This window comes from Hemiscyllium ocellatum, chromosome 17 (genome assembly GCF_020745735.1).
Source record: "Hemiscyllium ocellatum isolate sHemOce1 chromosome 17, sHemOce1.pat.X.cur, whole genome shotgun sequence".
NCBI classification, from domain to species: Eukaryota; Metazoa; Chordata; class Chondrichthyes; order Orectolobiformes; family Hemiscylliidae; genus Hemiscyllium; species Hemiscyllium ocellatum.
The window spans coordinates 37,978,763-37,994,223 of NC_083417.1; the positions used below are offsets into that span (position 1 = coordinate 37,978,763).

The window sequence follows — 15,461 nt, forward strand, 5'->3', positions numbered from 1 at the left end:
CCTACAATAACGCATCCTGTCACAAATTTTGTGGGACAGTACTTGTGGGCTTCAGAACGCTCTCTCCTGTAGTCCCAGACCCAATGTCCATCTGTTTGTGTCACTACATCAAAATGTCAGGCTGTTTCACCAAAACCTAGTCACATGATTCTACATGTAACACCTGCAACCTACCTACATTCTCAAGCATCTTCCTCTGTATCCTGAGCTTCAAAAATGTTAAAGGCAAAATTAGCTTTATATTTAAGATTAATCAACACCTTCATAAAATGCAGTTTGATCTGAAAATATTAGGAACATGGCAAATAATACTGTACAATAAAATTACAGTGCACATCAATAACCCTGATAACATTGTAACAAACATGCAATGGATATCAGCTGACGATAACATTAATAACATGAATGAAACTTTAAAGTTTAGAAGTTACTATATATTATTCTCAGTGAATGAAATGAAAAGCTGGCAACTGCATTTCTTTCTCAAAACAGCAGATATTCTCACATGCTGAGCTGCAGGTCCCAGTACAACAATGCAACTCATCATTACTGGAAACCAAGTGGCATCACAAACAATGGGAAACATTTGGTATTACTGACTTTGTTTCACAAGTTAAAATCAAAATGCATAAAGAAATTTTACAACATAGGTCTAAGTAAAATGTTGCCATCATCTAAGCATCGAATAAATTACCTATAAATTTCATCCTGCATCTCTTCCTGCTGTTCCAGCTCATCAAGCCTGGCCCACAACTCCTCCTCAGTTAAGAAGCTTGATTTGCAGTCACCACCACCATCACCACCCTCCAACTCTGACACAAAAACCTCTTTTGGTTTGGGGTTTTCTTTTGGTTTATGTGCTCTTCTCTGTTTACCTGTAATTTTATGATTTAAAATTCATTATCAAAATTAAAATTCAAGCGACAAGTATTTACTTAAACACAAAATGCTTCTTCACCTACAATCCATCAACTTCTTTTTAAGCACCATAAAAGATTCAATAATTTAATGTTGCAAAGATGTTGAAACCACATTTATAACAAATAATAAGCATTCAGCAAAGGAAAATTCACAATCTTGTACTCAGTTCTAAAATTACTTGAACAGATGGTGATAATCAATGATTCAACAAAAATATATTGGCGCAGATAATCTGATTACCATTCAATCTTTGCTGTATAGACTGGAGTTGAATATAGGGACCAAGCAGAAACCTAATGCAACTGATTCAAATGGAATTGCTTGAGAAACTGAAAACTGATTGGCAGTTCCAGAGTATGGAATCCTCCTCAGAAACGCCCCAAGAGCCAGAGATGACCAAAGGTTCTGTCTTGCTTAAGTTTAATTGCCATGAAAAGCTAGAGGATTAAAAACCCACTCCTGGGTAGGTATTAAACTGAATTCCCAATTTACCACAGACTCCCTCAAATACTTTCTCCCCATCCTATTCTGAACACCCCCACACCCCACTAGATAGCTGCTGCCCCCCCAACCTGATCCTGCTAAATGCCACCTCGTCCAGTCACCATCCCAGCCTACAATGCACTGAACCTGATGACAAGTCTCAAATTTCCAGACCATTGTAAAGCTATTAAAATACACAGGAAACTATTCAATACGGTAATTTAAAGAGTGTATAAATCCTGATGTAACTGTGAATTAAAATTAAAGGAAGCAAACATTAATAAGATCTGGTCAGTTGTAAGGTTATTTTCTCCTTTGACTCAAATGCCCAGTATTTTCACCATTTTCATATAAGGAACAAAGTGGAACATTTTTATTGAATATTATTTGTGACTTTTAGCTTTTAGACATAACTTGATGTAACACAACATTTTTGAAAAAATAGCTACAAATCTTGAGAAAAACATTATGGTCCAGACACAAGGCAGCAAAATGGTGGGGTGGGGGTGGGGGGAACTGCACCAAGTGGATTAAAAGTAGAAAAATCAAATTTGGAACTGCCCCACTTTTTAAAAACAAAGGAAATCATCATTCAGTTCATGCTGTCCAAACATGGGATTGTGGCCATTCTCAATTTAATGCAAGTACAAGATTGAAAATAAAATGCTTCGCTCCCTCACTTCAACAACATTTGGAGTTGCAGTTATTGGAGCTTCAATGCAAAACAAATGACAGAAACAGAAGTACCTCCAGAATTTAAATCTTGAGTTTCTCTCTCTTCATTCTGAATTTCCTCACGTATTTCTACAAAACCTTCATTTGCCTAATTAGAAGAGAATTTAGCATATAAATTTCAGTTTGATTTGTATCCAAAGATTTCAGGAAAATAAATAATTGCACAGAAGATTAATTGCAGTCCATTTATGTACATTTTTCTTCAGTGGTGCCAACCACTGCAGGCAAGCTGCAAAGAAAGTCTTTTATTAAAAAAATACATGTGCCTCTCAACCCAAGGCATAATTTTTTTGTGGTAGCCTTTAGTCTCATAAGATATCAGCAATCTGTGCTGTGTTAAGCTTTACTTGATGTGGCTCATGCCATTCTGGCATGATGATCTCCACTTCATTTGCTGAAAAGGCAACAGACTGAGAAGAATCACAACGTGCTGGCCTGTGTTTTCTCCAGGCTCTCTTCTCATCTAGGTGAGCTTTCAATTCCTGCTTGCCTCTTCCAATGTCCTTCAAAATATTAGTCTCAAAGTCAGAGCCAGTCACCTAGTTTTCAGTGTCAACACCTGCCATTTTCAAATTTCACTTAGCATGACATTGCAAGGGACAAAACATCAGTGCATCATTACATGGAGACACAACTAAGGGGGAAAGCTATGACAAGGAGAGATTCCTCAGAAAGGAGAAACTTGCATCTGACTCACTTTTGTTTAAAAACATTGCTGCTAGCCAGTAGTGCAAGCTGAAAATGAGATTGGTATTAATTGCAAAAGGACAAGTCGATCACAAATTCTAACTTACAAAAAAAGATGTGACTCGTAATAGTCAAAATTTCATATTGCAATGATGTTGGATATACCAGTCTCTAAACCGAAGAAGAAATATTTGGCACATGATTCAGACAGGTTATATGCTTTTACACAAAACAAAACAATGAGTATCAGTTCAAAAGATATAACAAGAATAATGTTTTCAATTCTAGATCTAAGCAAATAACGCATTTTTCTCTTGCCTTCAACTTATAATTTGAAGAGGTTAATTAAAATTCAGGATTTAGCAACACTAGTTTCTGAAATAGTTATCCTTAAGAGATTGACAACTACAATTCACTACATAATTGTATGAATAGTCAAAATTCATTTGGAAAGTTATACTTCAGAATTTGAACTCCGTGAAAACTTCAAATGACATGCAAAAACAAACATTTATAGGCAATGTCTTGAATTAAAGCAATTAGGCCATATAAGAAAATAAAATTCAAGCCTTCTGAAACATCAATAGATGAAGGGGTTCAGGACACTTACTTTGTATAGTCCCATTCAGAATATGTATTAATTTTTGCAGCTTTTGAACGATTCATTTTTAGATTTCATCATACATCATAAATGTAATACCTTCAATGATAACATTAGAAAGAATAATGTGTATCTTTCAAGAACTATTTCAATCAAAATTATTATTATTTGTTCATTTGCGTAATTTTCAACACAGAACTTTGCAGAGTATTTGTAAAAGGAACCAAAGAAAGATCAATACACATACATTTTTAATCCCATTATTTAGATTCTGTTATTCCAGGTCTTAGCCTCAAATTTGTTCCCCTTTTGTTTTGTTTTCGGATTCAGAGTCTTTTCATTTGTCTTTAAATGTTCACATTTATGACCCACCAATCCAAAAAGTCTATTAATCCTAACAGTTACAAGTTTCGCAAAGTCACTTGTTGACCATAAAAGTGTTTGCAAGTCTCTTTGATTCTTTGCATAGTTTTAAATATTTGATGTCCAAGGAGAAACAGATCTCCACTCGAGTCAAAGCCCTTGCATAGCTAGCCGCCAAGAGATAAATTTCATGTAAAGTTTTCATTTTTCAATTTGAAAATCTCAAATTACTTGTAATCATTATTGGCATTTTGATGACTAAATATGGTCTTGAAGATGCTTCACTTGTTTAGGAGCACAGGAACAAACTTTCCCCAATCAGAACTTTATTCACAAAAATAGCCGATTAATTTCACAGTACCGCACAAGTCAGCCAAGAGACTGATACATGAATCTATTTATTTTCCATCTTGTTCTAAACAGACTGTAATTTGCTTCCATATTTCAGAGGTGACAACAATCCTGTTGAAAGCATCTTACAATGCAGAACATAGAAACAACATGTATGGTTAACTGGACCTAAACAAAAATTGCCAAAACATCACATACCAATTTCGCCATTTCAGTGAACTCGACCCTGGATTCAAAGTTCTTCATAACTTTATGAAGATCATCCAATGCTTTTTGTACATCTGAACATAAAAAATAGATTCATTGCTTATTATTCAAAGAAGAAAACTAGCATTTTATACAATCTCTAAGATTGGTTTAAAAACTAATTTACAAGGTACTTTATGTGGAGCAATATATAAAATTTCAATCAAGTAATGATATTGAGGTTTAAACGTCAGCATATTATAAAGTTAGCAGCTCCAAGATTTATACATATGCCACTTGCCAATTAAATAAAATTGCACAGAACTTACAACACAAAAACGGGCCATTTGTTCAATCTCATCTTTGTACTCCACTCAAGCCTCCTCCCAGTCCGCTTAATCAATTCTATCAGAAACTTTTACCCACTTCTCAAGATTTGACTTCAATTGAAATGCATCCAATTCCATTTACCTATTCTTTTCACGTTAGTAGATACTACATTCTTTTTCTGGGGTGGGGTTTAAATAATCTTCATCCTGAATTTACTGAATTTAATAGTGACGGTCATATATTCTTAACATCTCTAGTTCTACAAAAATAAACAGTTAGAGGCAGAGGCTTCAACTGAAGCTATTAGGCTACATAAAACAAAAATAAAGTATTTTATTAGGCCCTACATAGTTTCAAATAAACTTAATCAGTCACCAGAGTCATAGGCTGCACCATCTTTCCAAATGAGCAAAACCTCTCAGACATCTCCTTGCAAACCTTTTCTATAATGTGGAAACCCAAAATGAATACTACGCCATGCAGTTTTAACACTGTTCTACATAAGTTCAACATAAATTCACTGCTTTTCTGTTCTAGTCTTCTGTAAATAGCTTTAATATATAATATGGATTTATTAATCGATTTCTTGGCAAATTATAAGTTGCAGGAGAACAGCAACCCACCAGTAGTTTATAAATAATACTTCTCCACAGATTAAGCTTCATTTACAACCACATTAACTTGTAGACAAGATTTCATAAACATACTAATTTCCAACAGTAAATTACGTACAGAGGCCACTTTCATCTATGACTAGCATTTTTAATAACAGGAGAATCTTTAGTTGACTAATTTTTTTAAGAAGATCTAATGCTAATAAAGCCTATTTAAAACAGACCAGTGCTAAATCTTAAGAAAGGTAGTCCAATCAGTCACTCAAGTCTATCCTCATAAGCAATCGCACTGTGGCTGATGTGTTCCTCAACTTATTCTTCTTTCTTTCATTAATCCATCTCAAAAATTTCATGTTAACTGTAAGCCACTGGCTTTTATTGACAGCATTCCAAGTTTCCACTACTTTATTAAAAGGGGCTTCCTTCTAATTTTGGTCTTACATGTCCTACTCAAGACACTTAGATTCTTCCAGTCTGAAGTAAATCAGAGAAAACTATTTGTGCCCATTTCTATTCAAGTGCATCTTATCTTCATTTTCAATACTTCTAATAGCTTACACCATTTCCTTCTAAACTTAAAAGAACACGACGTAAATTCAGAGTCCTGGTATAATTCAGGTGTGTTCTAGCCCTGTCAAATCCAATACATGTTTCCTGATGTTTTGTACCTAATCTCAGTATTGCTCAAGATTTGAATTCTAACCTGCTTGATATGAAGACTAACATCCTATCAGCCTTTTGCTACTTTTTCTATATTGCTTCCAATTTTAAACACATCACCTCCAGTTTAACAACAAAATCAACATTTACTGCCCATTCCTAGTTACCTTGGAAGGACAGTGGTAACCTGCTTCTTGAACCACTGTGGTCCATGTGGTGGAGGACCGCCCTCAGTGCTGTTTGACTGGAGATTGAGAATTTGAACCCAGCAACAAAGAAGGAACAACAATAATTGTTCAAGTCTGAGTTAGCGTGTGAAATGCTGTTGAAAAAGCTTTGCTGAGTTACGACAGCACGTACACAATACATGTTTCACTCAAACACAGGCCATTCAGTAACTCGAATAGACTCAACTACTTAACGTGCTCATGACTAATCATTGAGCTCAATACCTTAATCCTACCCTCCTCCATATCCCTTGACCCATTTAGTCATAAGAGCTTTATTCACCACCTTCTTGAAAGCATGATGTTTTGTCCTCAACCACTTTCTGCAGCAGTGAATTCCATAGGCTCATCACTTAGTAAATACATTTCTCCTGATATGTCCTAAAAGCTCTATCCCTTAGCCTTAAACTATAACCCCTGGTTCTGAACTCCCCCTGCCATCAGCGATATCCTTCTTGCAGCTAATTTTATTAGAGTTTGAGGTTTCTATCAGATCCTCCCCTTGTTTTTCTGATTTCCAATGAATACACTCGTAACTGACTCAAATCTCTTCATATATCAGTCTTGTCATCCCAGGAATCAATTCGGTAAACCTTCACTGCACTCCCCCAATAGTAACAGCATCCTTCCTCAGATAAGGAATGAAACTGCACATAGTATCCTAGATGAGGCCTCATCAATGGCTTGTATGTATGCAGCAAGACATTCTTGCTCCTGTGCTCAAATTCTCCTGCTACGAAGGCTCACACACAGTTGCCGTCTTTACTGCTTGCTGCACCCATGCACTTATTTTGTGACGAGTACACGAGGAACACAGATCTTGTAGAACATTTCCCCCACTCCCAGCCAAATAATAATCTGCCTTCCTATTTTTGCTACCGAAGTGGAAACCTCACATTTTTCAATATTATACTTCATCTGCCATGCACTACCCACTCAGTCAGCCTGTTCAAATCACTCTGCATCCTCCTCACAGCTCACCCTTCCACCTATCTTTATGTGCCAATGTTGATATATTGCATTTAGGTCTCTTATCCAAATCATTAATATATATTGTGAATTATTGGTGTCCTACTAGCCATCCCATTGTTACTGGCTACTGCCTGCCATTCACAAAAGACCCATTTATTCCTACTGTTTCCGGTCTGCTAAACAATTTTCTATCCATCTCAATACACTAGCCCTAATCTCATGTTTTAATTTTACACATAATCTCGTGTGGGACTTAATTTCTAAATCACAATAAGTCACATTGACTGGCTCTACCGATCAACTCTATTAGTTAAATCCTCAAAAATTCTAACAGATCTGTCAAGCATGATTTCCCTTTTCTAAATCCAAGCTGATTGTGTTTGTTTCTATCTGTTTCCTAAGTGGTCTGCCATAAAATTCTTGATAACAGACTATCATCATCCCCACTACTGATGTCAGACTCCATGGTCTACAAATTTCCTGTTTTCTCTCTACCACTGAAAATATTGGGGTTACACGAGCTACCCTCCAATATGTAGGAAGTGTTCCAAAGTCTGAAGAACCTTGAAAGGTGACCACAAACGCATTATGTCTAAGGGTCATTCCCTTAAGGATTCTGGGATGTACACGATCAGGCCCTGGGGATTTATCAGCCTTCATACGTCATTTGGGTCCCTCTTTGTGAAATTAGAAGCAAAGTATGAATTTAGATCATTAGCCATTTCTTTGTTCCCCATTGTAAATTTCTCAGTTTCTGATTGTAATTAGTTTTGTACTTGTTGTCATTAATTTTCACCCATATTTTTCTCTTCACATTTCTATAGAAACTTTTACTGTCAGTTCTTGTGTTTCCCACAAGCTTACTCTCAACTTCTATTTTCCCTTCCTTAATCAGTCCCTTGGTCCTCCTTTGCTGACTTCTAAACTGTTTCCAACCTTGCAGTCAATTGTTTTTTTTTCCTTGGCAATTTGTATGCATTCCTTTTTGGCATTTTATATTATCACTAACTCATCTCATAAGCCACGGTTTGGCCACCATTCTCTTTGCACTCTTGCATCAGACAGGAAAAAGCGCTATTTTTGTAGTTCACTCATTCACCCTTTGAATGTTTGCCATTGTCTATCCACTTCCTTTCAACATTTCCCAATCCAGAGCTAACTCATGCCATCATATAGTTTCCTTTAAGATTCATGACCCTAATCTCAGAGTCAGCTACCTCACTCTTAAACTTGATGGATAATTCCATCATGTTATAGTCACTCTCAACTTACATTATCAATTATTCCTTACACATTATTTAATATCCAGTCTGTGATGGCCTGGTCTTTAGTTGGGTCCCCACTATATTGGTCCAGAAAACCATCCCATATAGAGTCTAGGGATTGCTCCTGCACAGTATGGAGACTAATTTGATTTGTTTAATCTATACGCAGATTAAAGTCACCCATAATTACATGTGATCTTTAAGCACATATATCACTGATTTCTTATTTAATGTTCTTCCCAACACCACTGTGACAGCTTAGTGACCTATATACCACTCCCACTAACATTTTTTGCCCCTTGTTTTTTCTTAATTCAACCCACATGGATTCTACCTGGTTTGAACTAATAGTTTTGCTCAGTTTTGTGTTTATATCCTCTAGTTATGCAACTGCACTGCCATTTCTTTATCTATTCTTCCAAAACACTGAATACCCCAGACATCCAATTCCCATCCTTGATTACCCTGAAGACATGTATCTTAAATCCCAACTAAGTCATATCTATTGACAGAATTAATTCATCCACTTACTTTCAAGCTCAGGCATAAAGCTTTAAGTCTTACGTTTTAAAAAAAAATTCCTTGTCCTTCCCCACTATATATGTTTTCACTGTGGTCTTGTTTGACTCCTCTGTCTATCACTTTTCTTTTCCCATTTCAGTATTTTGTTCCTATCCTCAATTCTCCCTCCTCTAACTCCTTACATTGGTTCCCATCCCCTGTCAATATAGCTTCAAAGCCTCTGTATCCACTTGAGCAAATACTCCCCCGAGGCTGTCTCCTGTCCAGTTTATGCTGGCTTCACTTCCCCCAGACTGAGTCTCAATGTGGCAGGAATCTGAAATCTTCCTCCTCAAACTCTCTTAAGCCACATATTCATCCAATATGCCCTGCTTTTTCTACTAATCCACTACTTTAATGTCCTATTTTTCAGCACGCTTCTTAGCTCTCTAGATTCTGCCTTTAGGATCTCATCTATTTTTATACTTACGTTGTTGGTACCAATGTATACCACGACTACTGTCCTTTCAGGGTGCCCTGCAGCTGTATAGAGACACCCTTGACCCTAGCACTAAAGATTCTGGATTAGTGGTGCTGGAAGAGCACAGCAGTTCAGACAGCATCCGAGGAGCAGTAAAATCGACGTTTCGGGCAAAAACCCGGAATAATTCATCAGGAATAAAGCATCTGCAGTCATTGTTTTTACTTAGCACGAAGGAGGCAACATACCATCACAGAGTCTCGTTTGCGGTCACAGAAACACCTGTCAACTCCCCTAACAACTGAATCTCCTAGGAACATTGCATTTCGCATTTTTTGCGCTTCTACTGGGCAGAAGAGCCAACCCTAGTGCCATGAATTTGGCTGCTGCTGTTTTCTCAAAAGGCCATTCCCCTCAATAATATCGGTGATATATCGGTTTTCAGAGGAATGGTCACAGGAGATACCTGCACTCCTGGCCCAGTGCTCTTACTCTGCCTGTTGGTCACCCATTCCCTGTCTGCCTCTACAGTCTAAGCTTACTATGCTTTCAGCTTTGTAAATGCTTCAGGGTTGCCCCAGCTCCAAAACCCGGGTTTCCAGGAGCTGCAGCTGCAGACATTTCCAGCATTCACTGGTGCCAGACATAAGGACACATCATATCTTTGAGCTCTCCTGCCATAACATCCCTTTAAATTAAAATTTTTGGAAGATGCTTAACATCAAATAGCAATTTCTCTCGGGCCTCTTTCCAGTCCTTGATAGTACAGAATACATCCCTTAGAAACTATACATCACAAACACATTACAAACTAGAAGTGATAAAATTATGAATATTTACCTGAACTTATCTATTACTTACCACTCAGCTCTTTCCCTTGGAGCCTCTACGCCTGCAGAAGGTTAAGACAATTTGGATTTTTTTGTGATGTCACACATTTTTTATCCCCCAACAAGCCGGACACAGCCCACACTGCTTCACTGTGGCACTGACCACAAGGGCACTCTTCCCAGCCCTCTTAGTGTATAGATGGTGAATGGGTATCAATCAACTGTCCAGTTTTAGAACATAGAACATAGAACATAGAAAAATACAGCACAGTGCAGGCCCTTTGGCCCTCGATGTTGCGCCGACCCAAGCCCACCTGACCTACACTAGCCCACTATCCTCCATATGTCTATCCAATGCCCATAATGAGGGAGAGTCCACCACTGCTACTGGCAGGGCATTCCATGAACTCACGACTCACTGAGTAAAGAATCTACCCCTAATATCTATCCTATACCTACCTCCCCTTAATTTAAAGCTATGCCCCCTCGTAATATCTGACTCCATACGTGGAAAAAGGTTCTCATGGTCAACCCTATCTAAACCCCTAATCATCTTGTACACCTCTATCAAGTCACCCCTAAACCTCCTTTTCTCCAATGAAAACAGCCCCAAGTGCCTCAGCCTTTCCTCATACGATCTTCCTACCATACCAGGCAACATCCTGGTAAAACTCCTCTGTACCCGTTCCAGTGCCTCCACATACTTCCTATAGTATGGCGACCAAAACTGCACACAATACTCCAGATGCGGCCGCACCAGAGTCTTATACAACTGCAACATGACCTTAAGAGCCCGGAACTCAATTCCTCTACCAATAAAAGCCATTACGCCATATGCCTTCTTCACAGCACTATTTACCTGGGTGGCAACTTTCAGAGATCTGTGGACATGGACACCAAGATCCCTCTGCTCATCCATACTACCAAGTATCTGACCATTACCCCAGTACCCCATCTTCTTGTTACTCTTACCAAAGTGAATCACTTCACACTTACCTACATTGAACTCCATTTTCCACCTTTCTGCCCAGCTCTGCAGCTTATCAATATCCCACTGTAACCTGCCACATCCTTCCTCACTGTCAACAACTCCACCGACTTTCGTTTCATCCGCAAACTTGCTCACCCAACCTTCCAGACCTTCCTCCAGGTCATTTATAAAAATGACAAACAGCAATGGTCCCAAAACAGATCCTTGCGGAACACCGCTAGTAACTGCACTCCAAGATGAACCTTTACCATCAACTACTACCCTCTGTCTTCTTCCAGCCAGCCAATTCCTAATCCAAACCTCCAACTCACCCTCAATGCCATACCTCCGTATTTTTTGCAGTAGCCTACCATGGGGAACCTTATCAAACGCCTTACTAAAATCCATATACACCACATCTACTGCTTTACCCTCGTCCACCTCCTTAGTCACCTTCGCAAAGAATTCAATAAGGTTTGTGAGGCACGACCTGCCCTTCACAAAACCATGCTGACTGTCCTTGATCACATTATACCTATCCAGATGTTTATAAATTCTATCCCTTACAATTCTCTCTAAGACTTTGCCCACAACAGAAGTAATACTCACCGGCCTATAGTTACTAGGGTTATTCCTACTCCCCTTCTTGAACAAGGGAACCACATTTGCTATCCTCCAGTCTTCTGGCACTATTCCTGTAGACGAGGACAGAAAAATCAAGGCCAATGGCTCTGCAATCTCCTCCCTTGCTTCCCAGAGAATCCTAGGATAAATGCCATCAGGCCCAGGGGACTTATCTATTTTCACCCTTTCCAGAATTTCCAACATCTCTTCCTTACATACCTCAAAGCCATCCATTCTAATTAATTGTGACTCAATATTCACATCGGCAACAATGTCCTGTTCCTGAGTGAATACTGATGAAAAGTATTCATTCAGTGTCTCCCCAATCTCTTCAGCCTCCACACGCAACTTCCCACTACTTTCCTTGACTGGACCTATTCCTATCCTAGTCATTCTTTTATTCTTGACATACCTATAGTAAGTCTTTTTGTTTTCTCTAATTATACCAACCAAGGACTTTTCATGTCCCTTCCTTGTTGCTCTTAGCTCTCTCTGTAGAAAAGCGTAAACTTTAAATGTTAGTGAAGGAGTGAGATGTTTTCTTCAGTTGATCGGGTGGCTTGATCAGAGTAGAGTTTATTGTAGTAAGTCAGTGTGTGCAGTAAAATTATTAAAAAGTCGCCTGAGCTCCACCAAAACCCATGTTTTTCCCCTCCTCTTGCTGACGGGCTGGGGCCATCCTTTTTCAGATTTTCGAGCCTCTGCTTTAGTGGTAACCATTTGTGAAAGCTGTCGCAATCAAAGCCCCCCCCACCCCCCAGACTGTGGCCGAATCCAGTGCTCAGGGCTGGGCTGGCTGCACTGATGTAACTGCTGACCCCAGAGTCCTGGTTTGCTGCCCCATACAGGTCTGCCATGGGGCCTGGGCTGGTGGTGCCCAGGAACCCTCCAGTGCGGGTTGGGATTGAACCTGTCCCTCGAACCACTGCTGCTGCTGCAGCTGCTGCCATTGGTCCATATGCAGTCAGGGGGGATTGCTCCCGTCAGCCAATCCTGGAGCAACATCGATGGGGGCCACTGAGAGGTTTGTACCCCAGACTGCCCTGCCCGGCCTGATGAAGATGGAAGGGTAGTGGCTGGAGGTAACAATAAGGGACCAGGAAACTGGTAGGTGTAACCGGGAGTGAGCCCTGTGTAACCACGAAGCAGCCTGGAAGCTTGGGTACCCAAGCATGCCAATCCCCAACATAAAGGTATCCATCCCATGGGGCATCACTCAAGAACGACCCCTGGCGGTCCCTGTTGCTGACATCACCTCCTTGGGCTGGGCCTTCTTACACTCCATCATTTTGTTGTTGATTTCATGGAAGTGAATCTCTCACACTTTCTCCACGATATCTTCACTCTCAAATGTTACAAACCCAAAGCCTCGATGTCGATTGGTCGTCTTGTCAAACATTAGCATTGCATCATCTACCTTTCCAAACTGGTCAAAATACTGCTCGACATGCTCCACTGTGGTATTTACAAATAACCCGCCCACAAAGATCTTCTTTGTTCTGGTCACCATCTTTGGCTGCGCTCTACGTGGAAAAGCCACTTTAGGATCAATCGTTTTAGAATCTAATTCATACCTGGGTTGCACTAGAACTTTATCTACGCCCATTTGGTCAACAAAAGTGACAAATCCAAATCCTCTTGACCGCTTTGTAACAGGATCCCGCATCACCATGCACTCCTTCACGTCTCCGAATTTACAGAAATATTCCTTGAGACCTTCTTGCGTGGTCTGCCAGCTCAGTCCCCCGACGAACATTTTGCAGGGATCATGCTGACAGTCTGCACTGAGCACCGAATTGGCTTGGTTAGCGTCTGCCTCCATGAGCTTCCAGTCCCAGCCAAGGAAAAGAAGGGCCCGCTTCAGCAAGAGCTGGGGATGCACAGAGGGGGAGCAAGGGATCGTCACTGGCGGGAGGGGAGGAAGGGGCAGCCCGGCTGAGTGGCTCCTCATGACCTGGCCAGAACCCCCTCCTCCCTCCGACAGGGCCCCGCCCCCTAGCCAGTTATGCCCCGCCCACTTTCATCCACCACCCACTTGCTGGTAGGTCACGCCCCCTTCCTTGCTCCCCGCCATATGATATGTTTTGCTTTGTATGATGGCAAATCTTTTATGTTCCAATCCAGGCAAGTAAAGAATATTCCATTGCTCTCCTGACTTGTGCCTTGTATGCAATGAAACCATTTTGGGGAGTCGGGTGGTGAGTTACTTGTTGCTGAATAGCTAATCTCAGATCTGCTCTAGCTGTGATGGTGTGTTTGCACACAGCTAGTCCAGTTGATTTGTTACTGATTCAGCAATAATATTGCCACTGAATGTCATCAGGCGATGCTTTGACCTTCACTGCAAGAGGCTATTCTCTGGCATTTCTGTGGTATTTACCATTCATCAGCTCAAGCCTCAAGGTCCTTTCTACCTGCTCTCTGCCAAGATATTAAATGACCTCATGTATTTTTGTACAGTAAAATCTTCCTTAGTGACCAGTTTTGACGCAGTCGCCTTGATAAATTGTTATGATCTCTCTACCTTAATTAGGTTCTACAGTTTTGGATTATTTATTACTTTGGTCAGATCCTCAGCATGTGACTCTTATACCAAAGATGTTATTCCAGTCAGTTAGCTTGGCTCAGTACCACCTTATTTTTCATTTTTTGTAATTATCACTCTGCCTCATTTAATCGGATAACTGGTTATCCCTTCGCTTGTTATTCAGCTGATGACACTTTACTCACACTGTCTAACACTCTTGGTCACCTGCAGAGACTTATTATTTGATTCTCCACTCACACCAGTTGTATGATCTTTTGATATCTCAGCCCTTGATCTCTGCCTGTAAATTGTGTGCACGCATGCTCTTCTCTCACTTTACCTGACAAAGGGCTACACTCCAAAAGCTTGTGATTTCAAATAAGCCTGTTGGACAATGATCTGGTTCCAGGTTTATTACTGTTTGCAAAGAAATCTAAACACTTAATCAACCTTTAGAACTGTCTACAAGATTTCATATTTTTAAACAAAACATGCAGTTCAAAAAATATGTTTGATGGGATGTCGGTGTCAGACAAAGCTACCATTTGCTGCCCATCAACAATTGCTCTTAAACTGATTAGCTTTCTTGGATGTTTCAGAGGGCAGTTAAAAGTCAACAACATTGCTGTGGATCTGAAATCACACACAAGCTGAGACAGATAAGCATTGGAAAGTTATTAATGTCCTATCTGAAATGTAACAAGTAATCAAGGCCAACAGCATAAAATGGGAAATCACCTTCAAACTGGAAAACTGAAAATGCAGCATTACGACTGCATAATCAAAGGAAAAAGACAGGGCTAACACGTCATTAAATTACACAGCCTTGAAGTTTGGTCTAGATCATTACACTGCTGCAACAATTAGACTTTTTAACAGCAGCAAATTGGTATGGCTACAGCAATCCTGAGCTTTGAAGCCATAGAGTTTTGAAAAGATTTGTAGCTCAGGTTGAGGTTCTGGATCTGGTCTACTCGCTGAGCTGGAAGGTTCGTTTTCAGCTTCCAACTCAGCGAGCAAACCTTTGAAGCCATGTACCTAGAGTTTGGAAAGATCAGACTCAGACAGTCTAATAAAGAGTTGTTGGACAGATTTCAAACCAAACATGATCAAATAATAATGGAAAACCATGT

At 39.8% G+C, this 15,461-nt stretch overlaps 1 protein-coding gene and 1 pseudogene across 1 annotated transcript in view; both read right to left on the reverse strand.

The window, feature by feature from the left end:
* The window catches only part of uri1 (URI1 prefoldin like chaperone), a 51,141-nt gene that overhangs the window by 13,943 nt on the left and 21,737 nt on the right, over positions 1 to 15,461 (reverse strand). The window contains exons 5-7 of the mRNA XM_060838086.1: positions 4,340 to 4,422; positions 2,152 to 2,227; positions 695 to 875 (exon numbers count right to left, since the gene is read on the reverse strand). Coding sequence (XP_060694069.1) covers positions 695 to 875; positions 2,152 to 2,227; positions 4,340 to 4,422 — 340 coding nt within the window. The remainder of the gene's footprint in view (positions 1 to 694; positions 876 to 2,151; positions 2,228 to 4,339; positions 4,423 to 15,461) is intronic.
* Positions 12,508 to 13,623, reverse strand: LOC132823701 (RNA-binding protein Musashi homolog 1-like; annotated as a pseudogene).